This window comes from Papaver somniferum, unplaced genomic scaffold (assembly GCF_003573695.1).
Source record: "Papaver somniferum cultivar HN1 unplaced genomic scaffold, ASM357369v1 unplaced-scaffold_18, whole genome shotgun sequence".
Lineage (NCBI taxonomy): Eukaryota > Viridiplantae > Streptophyta > Magnoliopsida > Ranunculales > Papaveraceae > Papaver > Papaver somniferum.
This window is the reverse complement of record NW_020627707.1, coordinates 3,559,001-3,572,271: the sequence shown is the minus strand read 5'-3', so window position 1 is coordinate 3,572,271 and position 13,271 is coordinate 3,559,001. Positions and strand designations below refer to the sequence as shown.

The 13,271-nt window shown below is 37.6% G+C and overlaps 2 protein-coding genes across 2 annotated transcripts; one reads left to right on the top strand and one right to left on the bottom strand.

The window, feature by feature from the left end:
- Positions 1-4,823: 4,823 nt before the first annotated feature.
- On the top strand, positions 4,824-5,779 carry LOC113337872. Its single transcript, XM_026583431.1, has one exon. It carries the CDS (start codon positions 4,903-4,905, stop codon positions 5,584-5,586), a length of 684 nt encoding a protein of 227 aa, XP_026439216.1. The 5' UTR covers positions 4,824-4,902; the 3' UTR covers positions 5,587-5,779.
- Positions 5,780-6,075: 296 nt separating this feature from the next.
- Positions 6,076-12,372, bottom strand: LOC113338063 (putative E3 ubiquitin-protein ligase LIN-2). Its single transcript, XM_026583583.1, has 15 exons — positions 11,364-12,372; positions 10,510-10,749; positions 10,318-10,403; positions 9,039-10,199; positions 8,799-8,943; positions 8,442-8,699; positions 8,056-8,362; positions 7,845-7,969; positions 7,639-7,758; positions 7,405-7,536; positions 7,174-7,296; positions 6,972-7,082; positions 6,745-6,891; positions 6,346-6,591; positions 6,076-6,253 (listed from the first exon to the last, which is right to left on the bottom strand). Exons 1-15 carry the CDS (start codon positions 12,216-12,218, stop codon positions 6,236-6,238), a joined length of 4,074 nt encoding a protein of 1,357 aa, XP_026439368.1. The 5' UTR covers positions 12,219-12,372; the 3' UTR covers positions 6,076-6,235.
- Between the last annotated feature and the right edge of the window lie 899 nt (positions 12,373-13,271).

The following is a 13,271-nucleotide window of genomic DNA, read 5'->3' as shown; positions in this document are numbered from 1 at the left end:
TTGCAGGTACAACTCTAACTACATCTTTTCTTGATCCCTGGTTTGTAGATAGTGGCGCTACACACCATATTTGCAATTCTTTACAGTTTTTTACTTCCTATATGCCTGTCACTTCCTTAATTCAAATGCAATTACCAGATGGTTCCTTCTCTGTGGTTAAGCACATTGGTGAGGTGGTTTTTTCCCCTACACTAAAACTTTCCAATGTGCATCATATTCCAAGTTTCAAGTTTAATCTTATTTCTATCAGTCAATTGACTCGTCAATCCAACTGTGTTGCTTATTTCTTTGAACACATTTGTTTCTTTCAGGACCGAGTCACCCAGAGAGTGATTGGTCAGGCTAGCCTCATCTCTGGATTATATCATCTTCAATTTCATCAACAGCATCAATCATCGCCTACTGCCTTATGTAATAAAGCCACCTTAGATGTCTGGCACTGTCGGCTAGGTCATCCTAGCCTAGAACGTTTTAAATTCCTTTGTCGTAATTTTGATTATATTCATTCAAGTAATTCTTCCTTTTGTGATATTTGTCCCATGGCCAAACAAAGTCGATTATCTTTTCCTAAGAATAAAATTTCTTCCAAACGTTGTTTTGAATTAATTCATTGTGATATCTGGGGACCTTTTTCAACACCCTCTTCTAATGGTGCACGTTATTTCTTAACCATTGTAGATGATTTTTCCCGCTGCACATGGGTGTTTCTCATGCAAACAAAGTCTGACACTCTGACTTTCATCAAATTTTTCACTAACTTTGTTCCAACCCAGTATGCACATCATATTTCCCACATCTCCACTGGTACCACAGTACCATACTTGCCTCTGTTGCAACGTTTTCAGTCAGACAATGGAACTGAGTTTTTATCTCAGGCTATCCAAACTTGGTTTGCTGATCGGGGCATTCATCACCAACGCAGTTGTGTGTCTACTCCTCAACAAAATGGAGTCGTTGAACGTAAACATCGCCATTTACTCAGTGTGGATAGAGCCCTTCGTTTTCAAGCACATATTCCTATTGATTATTGGGGAGAATGTGTTTTAACGGCTGCCTATTTGATTAACAAAATGCCTACTCCAATTCTTTCACACAAAACCCCCCACGAAATTCTACTTGGCAAGCCACCCACTTATCATCACTTGATAATATTTGGTTGCTTATGTTTTGCCAGGAATACAAACGTTTCCTCCAAATTTGATTCCAGGGCAATTCCTGGTGTATTTTTGGGTTATCCACGTAACCATAAAGGCTACATTATCTTAAACCTTGAAACCAAATCTCTTTTTGTTTCCAGAGATGTTGTTTTTCATGAACAATATTTTCCCTTTAAAGATGCACAGCTTCCTTCTGCTGATTTTTTACAATCTCCTCCCCCAGAGGAGGTTTACTATGATGATTTATCCATATCATCTCCTCCCACCACGGGATTTCACCCTATATCAACTCCTTCACCTCATACTACTACTCCCATGTCTTCTATCAGTTCTCCTTCCAGTTCATCCTCCATCCCGTCTTCTAGTTCTACATATTTTGTCTCTCCTACTGTGTCTGATGCAGAGCACTTACCACGACGATCAACTAGACAATCTCACCCTCCTACTCATCTGCGAGATTATATTTGCTCAGTTCAACCAAGTATTTCCAATACGCTTTATCCTATTACCAATTATATTTCTTTTGACACATTCACCCCGCAACATCGTGCTTTCCTCTCATCTGTCATTATCAATGAAGCACCACATACATTTACAGAGGCCATCAAACTTCCAGAATGGCGTGATGCCATCGTTAAAGAACACACTGCGCTCTTAGATAATCACACTTTCACCATTACTACTCTTCCGCCAGGAAAGTCTGCCATTGGCTATAAATGGGTCTTTAAACTCAAATACCGTTCCGATGGCACAATCGAACGTCGTAAAGGACGACTTGTTGCTAAAGGATACACACAACAGGAGGGCATTGATTTTCATGATACTTTTGCTTCTGTTGCTAAACTCGTCACAGTACGTGTATTATTGTCTATTGCTGCTATTCACAATTGGTCTTTGCATCAACTGGATGTCAATAATGCCTTCTTACAAGGTGATCTTCATGAAGACATCTACATGAAACTCCCTCCTGGATTTCATAAAAAAGGGAGATACTCATGTCTATAAGCTCAATAAATCTCTTTATGGACTTAAGCAAGCATCTCGTCAGTGGTTTGCTAAGTTCTCTTCATTCTTACTGCATGCAGGTTTTATTCAATCTAGAGCTGGATACTCCCTCTTCACCTATCATTCAGGTCCCACTTCTATTTATGTTTTAGTCTACGTTGATGATATTATCATCACAGGTAATAATGATTCTGCTATTCAAAACATGAAGCAAAAGCTTGCATCTCAATTTTCACTTAAAGACCTTGGCCGTCTGCAATATTTTTTAGGCATTGAAGTCTCTCGTTCTCCCAAGGGTCTCTTTCTTTGCCAACGCAAATACATTCTTGATATTGTTAATGATTCTGGCCTTTTAGGTGCTAAGGTTTCCCCTTCTCCAATGGAACAACATCTTAAACTTCTGCCAACTTCAGGTGATCTTCCCCCTGATCCTAGTGTCTATCGTCGCCTTATTGGCCGTCTTCTCTACCTACAGGTCACTCGTCCTGATATCACTTACTCTGTGAATTATCTAAGCCAGTTTATGCAGCAACCTCGTTCTACTCACTTGGAAGCCGCACATCGTGTTGTTCGTTATCTTAAGGGCACCGTCAGTCATGGTATTTTTCTCTCCGCCAGTAGTTCTCTCACCCTTGTTGGTTATACTGACTCGGATTGGGCAGGTTGTCCAACTACTCGTCGTTCAACGACTGGCTATTTCACAATGCTTGGAGATAGTCCTATCTCTTGGAAATCCAAGAAACAACCAACAATCTCACTTGCATCTGCTGAAGCAGAATACAGAGCTTTAGCCAGATTAACTTCTGAGCTACAATGGCTCCATTATTTATTTACTGATCTCGTATTTGTCTTCCTCAGCCCATTCCAGTTTATTGTGATAATCAGGCTGCGATTCACATTTCTGAAAATCCAGTATTTCATGAACGGACTAAACACATTGAAATTGACTGCTATTTTGTGCGCGAAAAACTTCTCTCTGGGCTCATCAAACCAACTCATATTCCATCAGCAGCTCAATTAGCTGACCTATTCACTAAACCACTTGGAGTGGATCATTTTAAACGTCTTGCAAGCAAGTTAGGCATTCGGTCTCACACTTCTCCTGCTCTAACTTGAGGGGGGGTATTGGATATATATCCATGATATGAAGGATTCACACAATGTACCACGTCAGTGGTACAGCCGTGACCAAGACAAAGACCAAGACGCAGTCATCTGCATTGTTGCTAGTCTTCAGTCGTCTACATTGTTGCTAGTCTTCAGCTAGGATCGAGTATTACGCTTAACAACCCTGTTATCTAGTTTGTTTCTGTTGTATTCTTTCTTATTCTCTGTAAATTGTTATTATAAATACTCAATGAAATATCATAGAGTCTACACAATTGTGAGACTATTCATAATCATATCTAGATTCTAAGAATTTTGATGAAAATTCAAATTCGTGAATTGGTTTAGATATATAATTGCCCGTACCATATTCTGATTAAAATTAAACATGATTTTGTATAATATGTTGACATCACTACATAATCCAACGTACCGTTGTAGCAAAATTCTTTGTTTGTGTTCTTTAAAGTTGTACGGAAACTCATTTGTAAAAACCCATAATCGACTCCTTCCGATAAGGTTTGATTATCAAATACTCACCCGTTCAGTAAGATACCATTACTTGACTTTGTGCCAGAGAGTTAGCATGCATGTCGAAATAGTCCAGGACTTTAGAAACCTAGATTTTCTTTGGAGAAGAAACGGGGAGACAGAATACGTGGACGTAAGGGAAAATTTACTCTCTCATATACATGGCTGCCACACAAGATCAGCTGTCAACTAGCTGGTCGAGGAACCCAAATCTGTTCACACTCCTCTAACGAGTATATTTCACATATTCTTCTCATTGATTGATTATTTAACTAATGGTCCCATTACCCTTGATGTTTAGAATCACGGTCCTCATTATATAACTCTCTGAATAAAATTAAGGATAGAGATTGAAATGTAAAATATACACTCCTTAAAAAATGCGCACGAATTTGCACTCGCTGGTCAAGTAGCAAGATTGAGATTCAGATGAGTCGGACGGAAAAAAATAATAATTAAGTCGTAAGGGTAGACATAGGGTCATGCGACTCATGTGGATACTTCAATTGTCCTGCACAAAGCAACGCTGCCCTGGCTGAGTAGTTGGCTCACGCCCTTATCTTGCAATCAAACGGAACTACTGGATCCATTTGGCGGAGTAATACATATCCCAAATCACACGTCATTCGTTCTAAACACAGTGAGCTGTCATGAACCAGAATACCTGTTTTTGTTCGCACAATCTGTATGATCAAGCCATCAACGGTGCCGATGGATTTTAACTAAACAAACAAACACAACTTCACTTCAATCAACGGTCTAGGGTTTTCACTAGATTAATAAAAAAAGATTTTCACCATAGTATTTTTAACCAGATTTTCTTCCCCTTTTCTGAAAACTTGGTTACCAAGAAAACAAAACGGGAAAATTAAAAAAAAAAAAAAAAAAAAAAAAAAAGGGAAACGGGAAATATAAAACTCGATTTTATTTCCTTAAAAAACGTGGAAAATTAAAAGGAAATCAAAATTATATATTCGTTTTTTTCTTTCTCACAATTAAAATTCTAGGGTTTCATTTCTTCTTCATCTTCTCCAAAGGTTTATACTTTCTGTTTTTTTACAATCTCCTTCAAAAATTACAACTTTTTTTTTTCTAAGAGAAAATGAAGAGAAAATCACAAACACCCATTGAAACAGAGGAATTTCTGCACACCATGCCAAGATTTCCATCCAATTTCATGGGGAAATCTCAACCACCGACTCTAGAAGTAATAACAGCAGCCACCATTCTGTACAGCTTCACAAACCCACAGGTTTATGAACAAAAAAAATATGTTTTTTCACCCCCAAGAATTGCATTACAAGAACGACCTGATGTTCTTCCATTTCATGGCGGTGGTGGTGTCAAACATGAGCAATTGCAGAGAGAAATCATGAATCCATCTCATGGCGGTGGTGTGAAATATGAACAATTGAAGAGAGAAATCATGAATAAAGCAGAGAACAAAATTGTAGTTTCAAGAAAAAAAGAGTTAACAAGAAGTGATTGTCTTGATTCTCAAGGAAGATTAATGTTACCAAGATCATTTATTAAAGATGAAGTGAAGCCATTACTGAATGAGGATGAGAGTCTTGAAGATGGAATTGATGTCAAAGTATATAACAATCAATTGCAGAAATTTGATATGGTGTTTAGGAGTTGGGCTGGCAGTAAAGTTTATATTCTTCGTAGTGATTGGAATAAGTTTTATCATGAAAATGGTTTGGAAAAGGAGATGAATGTTGAAATATGTGTTTTTCGGCATGCTGTGACTGGGAAGATTTGTTTTGCTGTGTTGAGAATTTAAAGAACAGATTTTTGGGTTGCTGAAACAGAGGAGGAAAAGGTTGAAGAACAGAGGAATTAGGATGAAGAAAAGGGGTAAAGATTAGGGCTTTTTGGTATATACATATAGTATTTCAATTTCTCCGTAGATATAAAGAGATTTTGATTTTATTAGGCTATTTTGCTAATTTTGTGTTCATATGAACAAAGTTTAATCTGGGGTAATTTCTCGTGGTTTTTTATTGCAATAAATTACTGGGTTTGTCTATTTGATCTTCAATTCAATTTCTGCAACTCAAAATTGTTGGTTCTGATAGTACTGATATCGGGGGTTTGTAGCTAAATCCTGATTTTCTGCAACTTAAAAATGCTTGTTTGGGTAATACTGAAACTGGGGTTTAACTAAAGCCCTGATCTTGCAACTTAGAATACAGGTTTTGGTAATGGGTTTTGCTAAAACCCTAATTTTTGCAGCATATTCTGCTTGTAAACATAATGTCTACGGCAAAGATTGGAAATCCCCTTCAGGAAATGTCATTTCTTAAGAATCAATTTAACTGTACATTTATTAGTTTACCGACAATATGAATGATTTAGAAATACCTAAAGAATTGAATGAAAATGAAAATCAAGTTGTCGAGGTCTTAGACATGATTCTACTGCCTTTCAGTTCAGGTCATTCCCCATACCTGCAAACACACAAAACACACATTGCAAGTCAGAGATTCCGAAACTAAGAAATAAAGCTGTAATTTTGAGTTTGGTATGGGACTGCAGTTACCTGAATTTTGCCATCTGAAGTTCCTAAAACAAGTTGTTCTTCATCACTGTCAATAGCCATCGAAATAATTTTAGTATTAGTCCCGGTTTGTAATGATTCTACTCTGGTGTGTTTCTCTTTACACCATATTTCCACAGTTCCAGTTTTGCAGCCTAAATAAATTAGTTCCGAGCTTATAGCCATGGATCGTATATCCATGCTAGACGAAAGTGATCCAACTACGCTGAAGTTCGATGTGCTCCAAATCTTTGCAAGAGAAAAAAGATGGGTTAATAATCAAACCAAATAGAATCAAAACTGACGCAGGCATCGTAAATGAGTGAAAGCGGCAGAAAATACTTAGGGCTAACATCCATTATAGAAGGTGAAAATGGCGACTGAATTTAATGTGGTGGTTACCTTCACAGCTGATCCGTCTAAAGGACTACTGGCAGAGTATATTAATCCATTCCGGACTTGTAAGGCATAGATGGGTGTTGCCTTAGCTAGTAACTTCCGACTACCAGTTTGAATTGTACTTATTGTTCCGGTAGCAAGATCAATTTCCTAATTCACATAGTTATGTCAGTAATAATGTAAGAAAAATATTACGATCAGCATACTGGAAGAATGTACACATCAGGTACCTGAATGCAACCATCACTGCATCCACAATAGAGTTTCCCATGTACAAGTTTCAAGCACTTAACATACTTGTTGGGGTTGAGCAACTTGGTTTCTCCATTCCATGAGTGAACCTAATGGAAAGATAATTAGAATCCAGACTTTAAAGCCTCAACATCTTTAAGCCACATCTGAGTCTCGCTTACAATAAGAGTGTACGAATACCTTTACACCAGCTCCATTTGGAATGAAGCACGAAATGGTATTGGCAACACATATACTGTTAACCTGTTCTTTTACTTCATGAACTTGTATGCAATGTATTGCATCATTCCCAATGGACCACACCTGTTTAACCATCATAGATTTAAGTGAAGAGTTGGTATTTTCCGCTAAATTCAGTCTTAAAAATACATTGACATGGTTCTGAAACAACTGTTGTTAGCATTAGTATACCCTTATGGTTTTGTCGAGTGAGCCAGTGTATAGTCTCTCCCCAGATGATAAAACTGTCATGCTAGTAATTGCTTTTGAATGTTCTCGACTTTCTTGACTGAGACGAAGATGTTTACTGTGACCACTCCATACCTACAAAATTGTGTTAAATGCAATGTCAGAGTCAGATTCGAACACTTACTAGATCAAAAAAGTTTCCAGCGACGTTCTTATAGCTAAAAAGCTTTTGTCCACCTTTAGTGTCCCATCAGAATGCCCTGAGAAAATTTTGTCGTTGAAACAAACTATGGATGAAACTTCACCATTACTACTGCAATCTACTTGTATTAACTCTTTATGTGTCCAAAGATCTTGCTGCCAAATATGAGTGAGAATAGATATCAGATTACATCATCTTTATAAGATTACTACACAAAAAAAATTTGATTTAGTCCACCTACAGTTCTAGAATCTTGTCCTTTTGCAAAAACTTTTAGCATCTCTGCTGCTATGGTTGAAGTTTTCTTGAGTTCTCTTATACCTTTGAATATATCCTTCATGTGGAGAGTTAATTCCTCTAGTCCTTCTGAAATAATCACGAAGTGAAAGCATTAATCACCGTGATTTTGTAACTAAACACGGAAAAAGCATGTTAAATAGAGGCCTACCTACCAGGGTCATGGCTAAAGCTCCTAAGAGAAAGCAGTGCAAGAGCTTTATCTTCAGTGTCTCTGGTTGATTTGAATATTGAGACAAAGTGCTTTAACAAGCAAGATCGAGCAGCTCCTCGTATTCCCGTGTTTGGTAGAATTGCTAGCATATATGACAACCATGTGGCCGACACAAAACACGCAGATGCTACTTCTGCATATTTGCTCTCTAGACCTTCCGCTAATGCTTCAAACAAAAGACCAAATTCATGGCTGACTAAAACAAAAGCCATTTTTCTTTCCCATTCATCTGCAGCATTTTCATCTTCCTGTGATCAATTACAAAGCAGAATTAAGAAAACTAGGGAGTAAATATAAGGTGTAAGGGAAATATCTCAAGAAACCAACCAAGTTGTCTTCAGATGCGCTCAAAGTTTGGCTATACTGTTCAGTTCGCCTAAAGTTTGTGCGTTTTTTGTCAACTCCTGCATGTTTGAGAAGAACAGTTCGAGCAAGTGGCTTCCCAGAGTAAGAGAATCTCCCTTGAAGGGAAACAATTGTACTAGCAGCTGCTATTTGAGAGCGAGGAAATTCAACATTTTTGAGGCAAGAAATCAGAACATCTATAGCCTCCTCACGGTAAATACTCATTTTTCTTGGCTCTACCTGCATAGAGAAACCCAAATTATTTATATTTGGCAACAAAAGAGGGCAAAATATCATTCCCTTCAAAATTTGGATTATATACAGAGGTTAGATTCCTACAAGAATATCAAGTTGAAGAAGGAGACCGGCAACAATGGGGGATTGATTCTGATTTGTGCTCTGCAGATAAATAAGGAGAGTATGCATTGTACTGAAAGCACCTTCATCTTTTATAATATGGAGAAGCTTCTCATTGAATGTCCTCCTGGTGATTAAAGACAATGTCTCAAATCACAACAATAATTTTGATTCATGTTCCATAATGCAATATAATAAACTGATTATTACCAAGTAGTATACCTGTTTAGTTTTACCAACTCGCTAAGAAAATGAATTATCTCGAATTTTTCACCATCATTTGATCCAGTGAAACTCTCCAAGATAGGAGCCAGTTCAGCCTTATCAGCAATTACGTTTCTACATTTCCCATCTTCCAGCATGCATCTAAGCAAAATTCTAACTGCTGAAATCCTTTCTTCTGCATGTGCAGCCTGCAACCTCTCGACCACACTTCCAACCGCATTTGAAGAAATGATGCTCTGAACAACTGTTGATGATTTATTAGATTCCTCACCTTTACGAAGAATTTGACCCAAAAGAAGCACTGAAGCAGTTTTTGGTTTCAAATACAACTCAAACATATCTTCTTCTTTCTGCTGCACGACAGTAACTAAGGATTCAACCACACCCATCTCAAATAGGCTCGCCGTAGAAGGCCTTAGCATATAAATCAACACAACAGCTTCAATTAGACCTTTCTTGAAAAGAGCAACAATACAATCCACATCTGAGTCAACTCTAGTAAGCGTCTGAATGACGTTTTTATCCCGTGATCCCAGCTCAGTAAGGAGAAACACAGCAGTCCTCAATACCTTAGGATCAACGGAATTGAAAAGAATCTCCACAAACCCATTAATGACAGCAGGTTTTGATAACATATTTTGAATATCAAAATCCTTTTCAGCTCCACACCAAAACCGTTCAATTTGTAAAACAGCTGCTTCAGATTCACTCAGAATTTCTGACATACAAAGACGGTCAATAGCAAGAGGTAGCTCGTTAATTGTACCATCAATGTTAGCCTGGCTGATTACACTTGTCGGAGACAGCAAAGATTTCATGGCATCCAACACAATTTGATCGGGTTTTGAAATTGAATTACTAGGTTGGATATGGATAGGCCTAGGATTCTTTTCTTGCCAACTAGCAATTAGCCTTTTCAAGACGTAGTTAGTTTTGGGCAATTGTGTGCTCTGCAACTTCTGACGCGTAATGGGACATGTAGAATTACCCCTCTCAACCCACTCTTGAATCGCTTTTCGCTCGTAAGTATGACCCGTTTCAAGTGTTACAGGATCAACAAATATATTACTAGTTATGGGACAAACAAAATCTTTGGGAGGAGTATGTTTTTCTCCACTACCAGGAGAAGAGTCTCCTTCCATTACTGGACTACCAGAACTGAAAATAGAGGATATAATCAAATATAAGAAACAAGTAGAGAAAACAGCAACAAATCCAATATACGAAGAAAAAGATAAACAATGAAATGTTGGAGCTTAATTTCTTAGGTCATTACCAGCTGGATGTGTCAACCATAGGTTGCTTCTGTTTTTGCAATTCAGTCTTGTTTTCTTCAAACAATGTTTGTTTTCTGTTGTTTTCCTACACAACAAATGACTGGACCTCAAAATATGTACTTGCATAGGTTTATCAGTCCATTCAAAAACATAAAAAAATCACAATTCTATACTTAAATTGCTATAAATACCTCTAATTCTTGCTCAGATTCCGAAGAAGATGAAGAAGAATCATAATCCGAAGACGGGTTCGACTCCAAATTACCTTCCTTGAATGAATTCAATCTCGAAGTAGTAATTTGGTTAGTGAAGAACTGTGCAGAAACTCTTTGTGGGTAAATAATGGGAGAAGTACTTGTACTAGTAGTAGCACTATTATTTCTGCTATAAAATTCCAGTGATCTTTCATCTCCTCTTTCTGCCCATATTGGCTGCCATTGTTGACAATAAACCAAGGAATCATCAAGTTACATGAACATAACAATTAGCTCACAATAACAAAACAAAAAAATCATTGAGTTGACCTTAAGAAGTCAAGAATTTCAAGATAAAGTTCAACAAAAACAAAACAAAAAAAATCATATTTCAGATAACATCTGACTAGAACCCTTAGATTAAACCCTTTTTTCGAATAATTGAATTTGAATGGTTCAAATTCAATATATTTCACCAAAAGAAAATTTGTTTTTGTTTTTACTCTGTACACCAACATTGACAAAGCCATAATGGGGTAGCTCCAAGTTGCACTCATCTAATAATATCAGAACAAAAGAATCTAATACACAAATGTTGAAAATGTCAGTATGAAAATCCAAGGAAAGGGGCAAGGGCCCCTTCTCACTTTCCCCTAACAAAACAATCTTTCCTCAAGTTGGGGTTTTTCTTACAAATGTTGATAATTAAGTTCAATTTGATAATCCAGACAAAGGGGCAACTGCCCCTCTTCATTTTTTGTCCTAAAAAACCAAAAATTGGGTTTTTTCTTACACAAATCAACAAAAACTGACTAAATCAAGAACAAAAAATAAAGAGAAATGGGCGTTACATTATACCGTCCGTATCCGAATCCAGTTTCCTCATCCATTGCAACTTTCCCTTTTGGATCTCCATCTTCACTATCAGCATCATCATCTTCAATTTTCTTGTTTGTAAGAACTATCACCGGAGGAGGAGGAGGAGGATCAGAACCGATCTCAGCATTTCCATGGTCTCTATTTCTAAGTATTTGTTTGAAATACAAAACAAGATTTTTGCAATTTTCATCAAGAACTAGTTCATATTCTTTCTCTACTCTCTTTAGTTTCACTCTTTGTTCTTCACTCATTCTAGATAAAGTCCTGGTTCCGGATACCGAAGTAGAAATCGATCTCAACCGTTGAATATTTCTACTAAGCTGAAAATCTTGGGATGGTAAAATTCTTGTTTTTTGTTCATTAAGAAATTGAATAACCGGAATCAAATAGAATAAAAAAAGATTTTCGAAAATGGACGGGGAAATCTCAGTTCTAGCTAGTAACGGATCAGTGTAAAAAACATCAAGAACAGAGATTGCTGCATCCATATGTTGATGACGGAGACTGTAAATTAGTGATTGTAGAAAAAGAGAGAAACAGTTGTGATTGTTCTCGCGGAAGGATTGGATGATTTTATCGGATAACCGGAGGTACGAGTATCGGGTAGTTGTAGAGTTGGTTGAAGAGATTGCGTTTTCGAGTGCATCAGCTGCATTATTTAGTGAATTCAGTGTAGATTTTTTATTGATTTTCCGGCAGATGTTTGATATAATTTCTTGACGGAGAGCTGGTTCGGAGAGGATTTCTGTAATGAATGTTCTTGTCTGTTGAAGAATTTGCGATGAGGTTGTGGTTGTGGTGGTGGGAGTGGGAGTGGTGGTGGACATGTTTGTGGGTAGTGGTGGTCAGAATTTTGAAAGTTTATCAAAGGAAGGATGTTTTTGTGTTGGGTTTAGGAGGGGGTTGTTGGTTGACGAACATTAAAAAAATAAATCCGGCAAGTTTCTTTTTGGCGGGTACTTAAATGACTAGAATATCCCTGCATGGTCCTCTCATTTGGTGTCTGTTTCTTGTAATAACGAGGTTAAGAATGCGAATTAAGAAGGATTAATGATGTTTTAGGAGGATTTAAGTGGGAATAGGACCAGTCACTGGTGCCGTCCAGGACGGCTTTGATTGACTTAATAATGCCTACTCCATTTTTGTACAATTGGCACATGCATATTCATTTTGTTTTGGGGTATATAAAGTTAGGGAAAGTGAAACACATGCCACAAAATTAATGGGATATTAAGTCTAATGATCCGTCGTAAGCTGCTATTAAAGGCAGTCTGACAAATGAATTTGGTTAGTAAATAGAAACATAACCAAATCCTAGCCGATCCGAAAGTGACGAACCAATTTAAGTTTGTAAGAGTACGACCTATGGCTGTGTGTTACCTTGGATTGGCCCAATAATGCTACATCTACCGGGGCTGGAATCCCGTGAGATTTTCCGGTAGAGACAACTTCTGTGGGACCCATAATGAGTTATGTCCACCCCTGCTGTTCTTTAGTAGGGCCCATGAGACTGTCTCTCACGGGATGTTTTTCGGAATACGGTCAATGTAGCATCACTCGGATTGGCCTGGATTTTTACTCGCATTTTGGTTTTGGGTTCTTGCATCTGGGAGTCTCGAGTGTCATAGGGTAATATGGTTGGCAGCTGCAAGGTGGCACTAAACTAAGTTAGGTACGTACGTAGAGTGAGTAATTAGGACAAAAACAAATTTAACTGCAAAATTTGCAACTTGCAAGGATGTCAAGAAAACGATTTTGATAACGTGAGAGACAGTGAAAAAACTGTGGGGGAATAGTTACCGAGTATGATATTCGCAAGGGGTACTCAATTTGATGAGACGCGTCCACATTATTTAGCAATTAATGAAGCTAACTGTTTG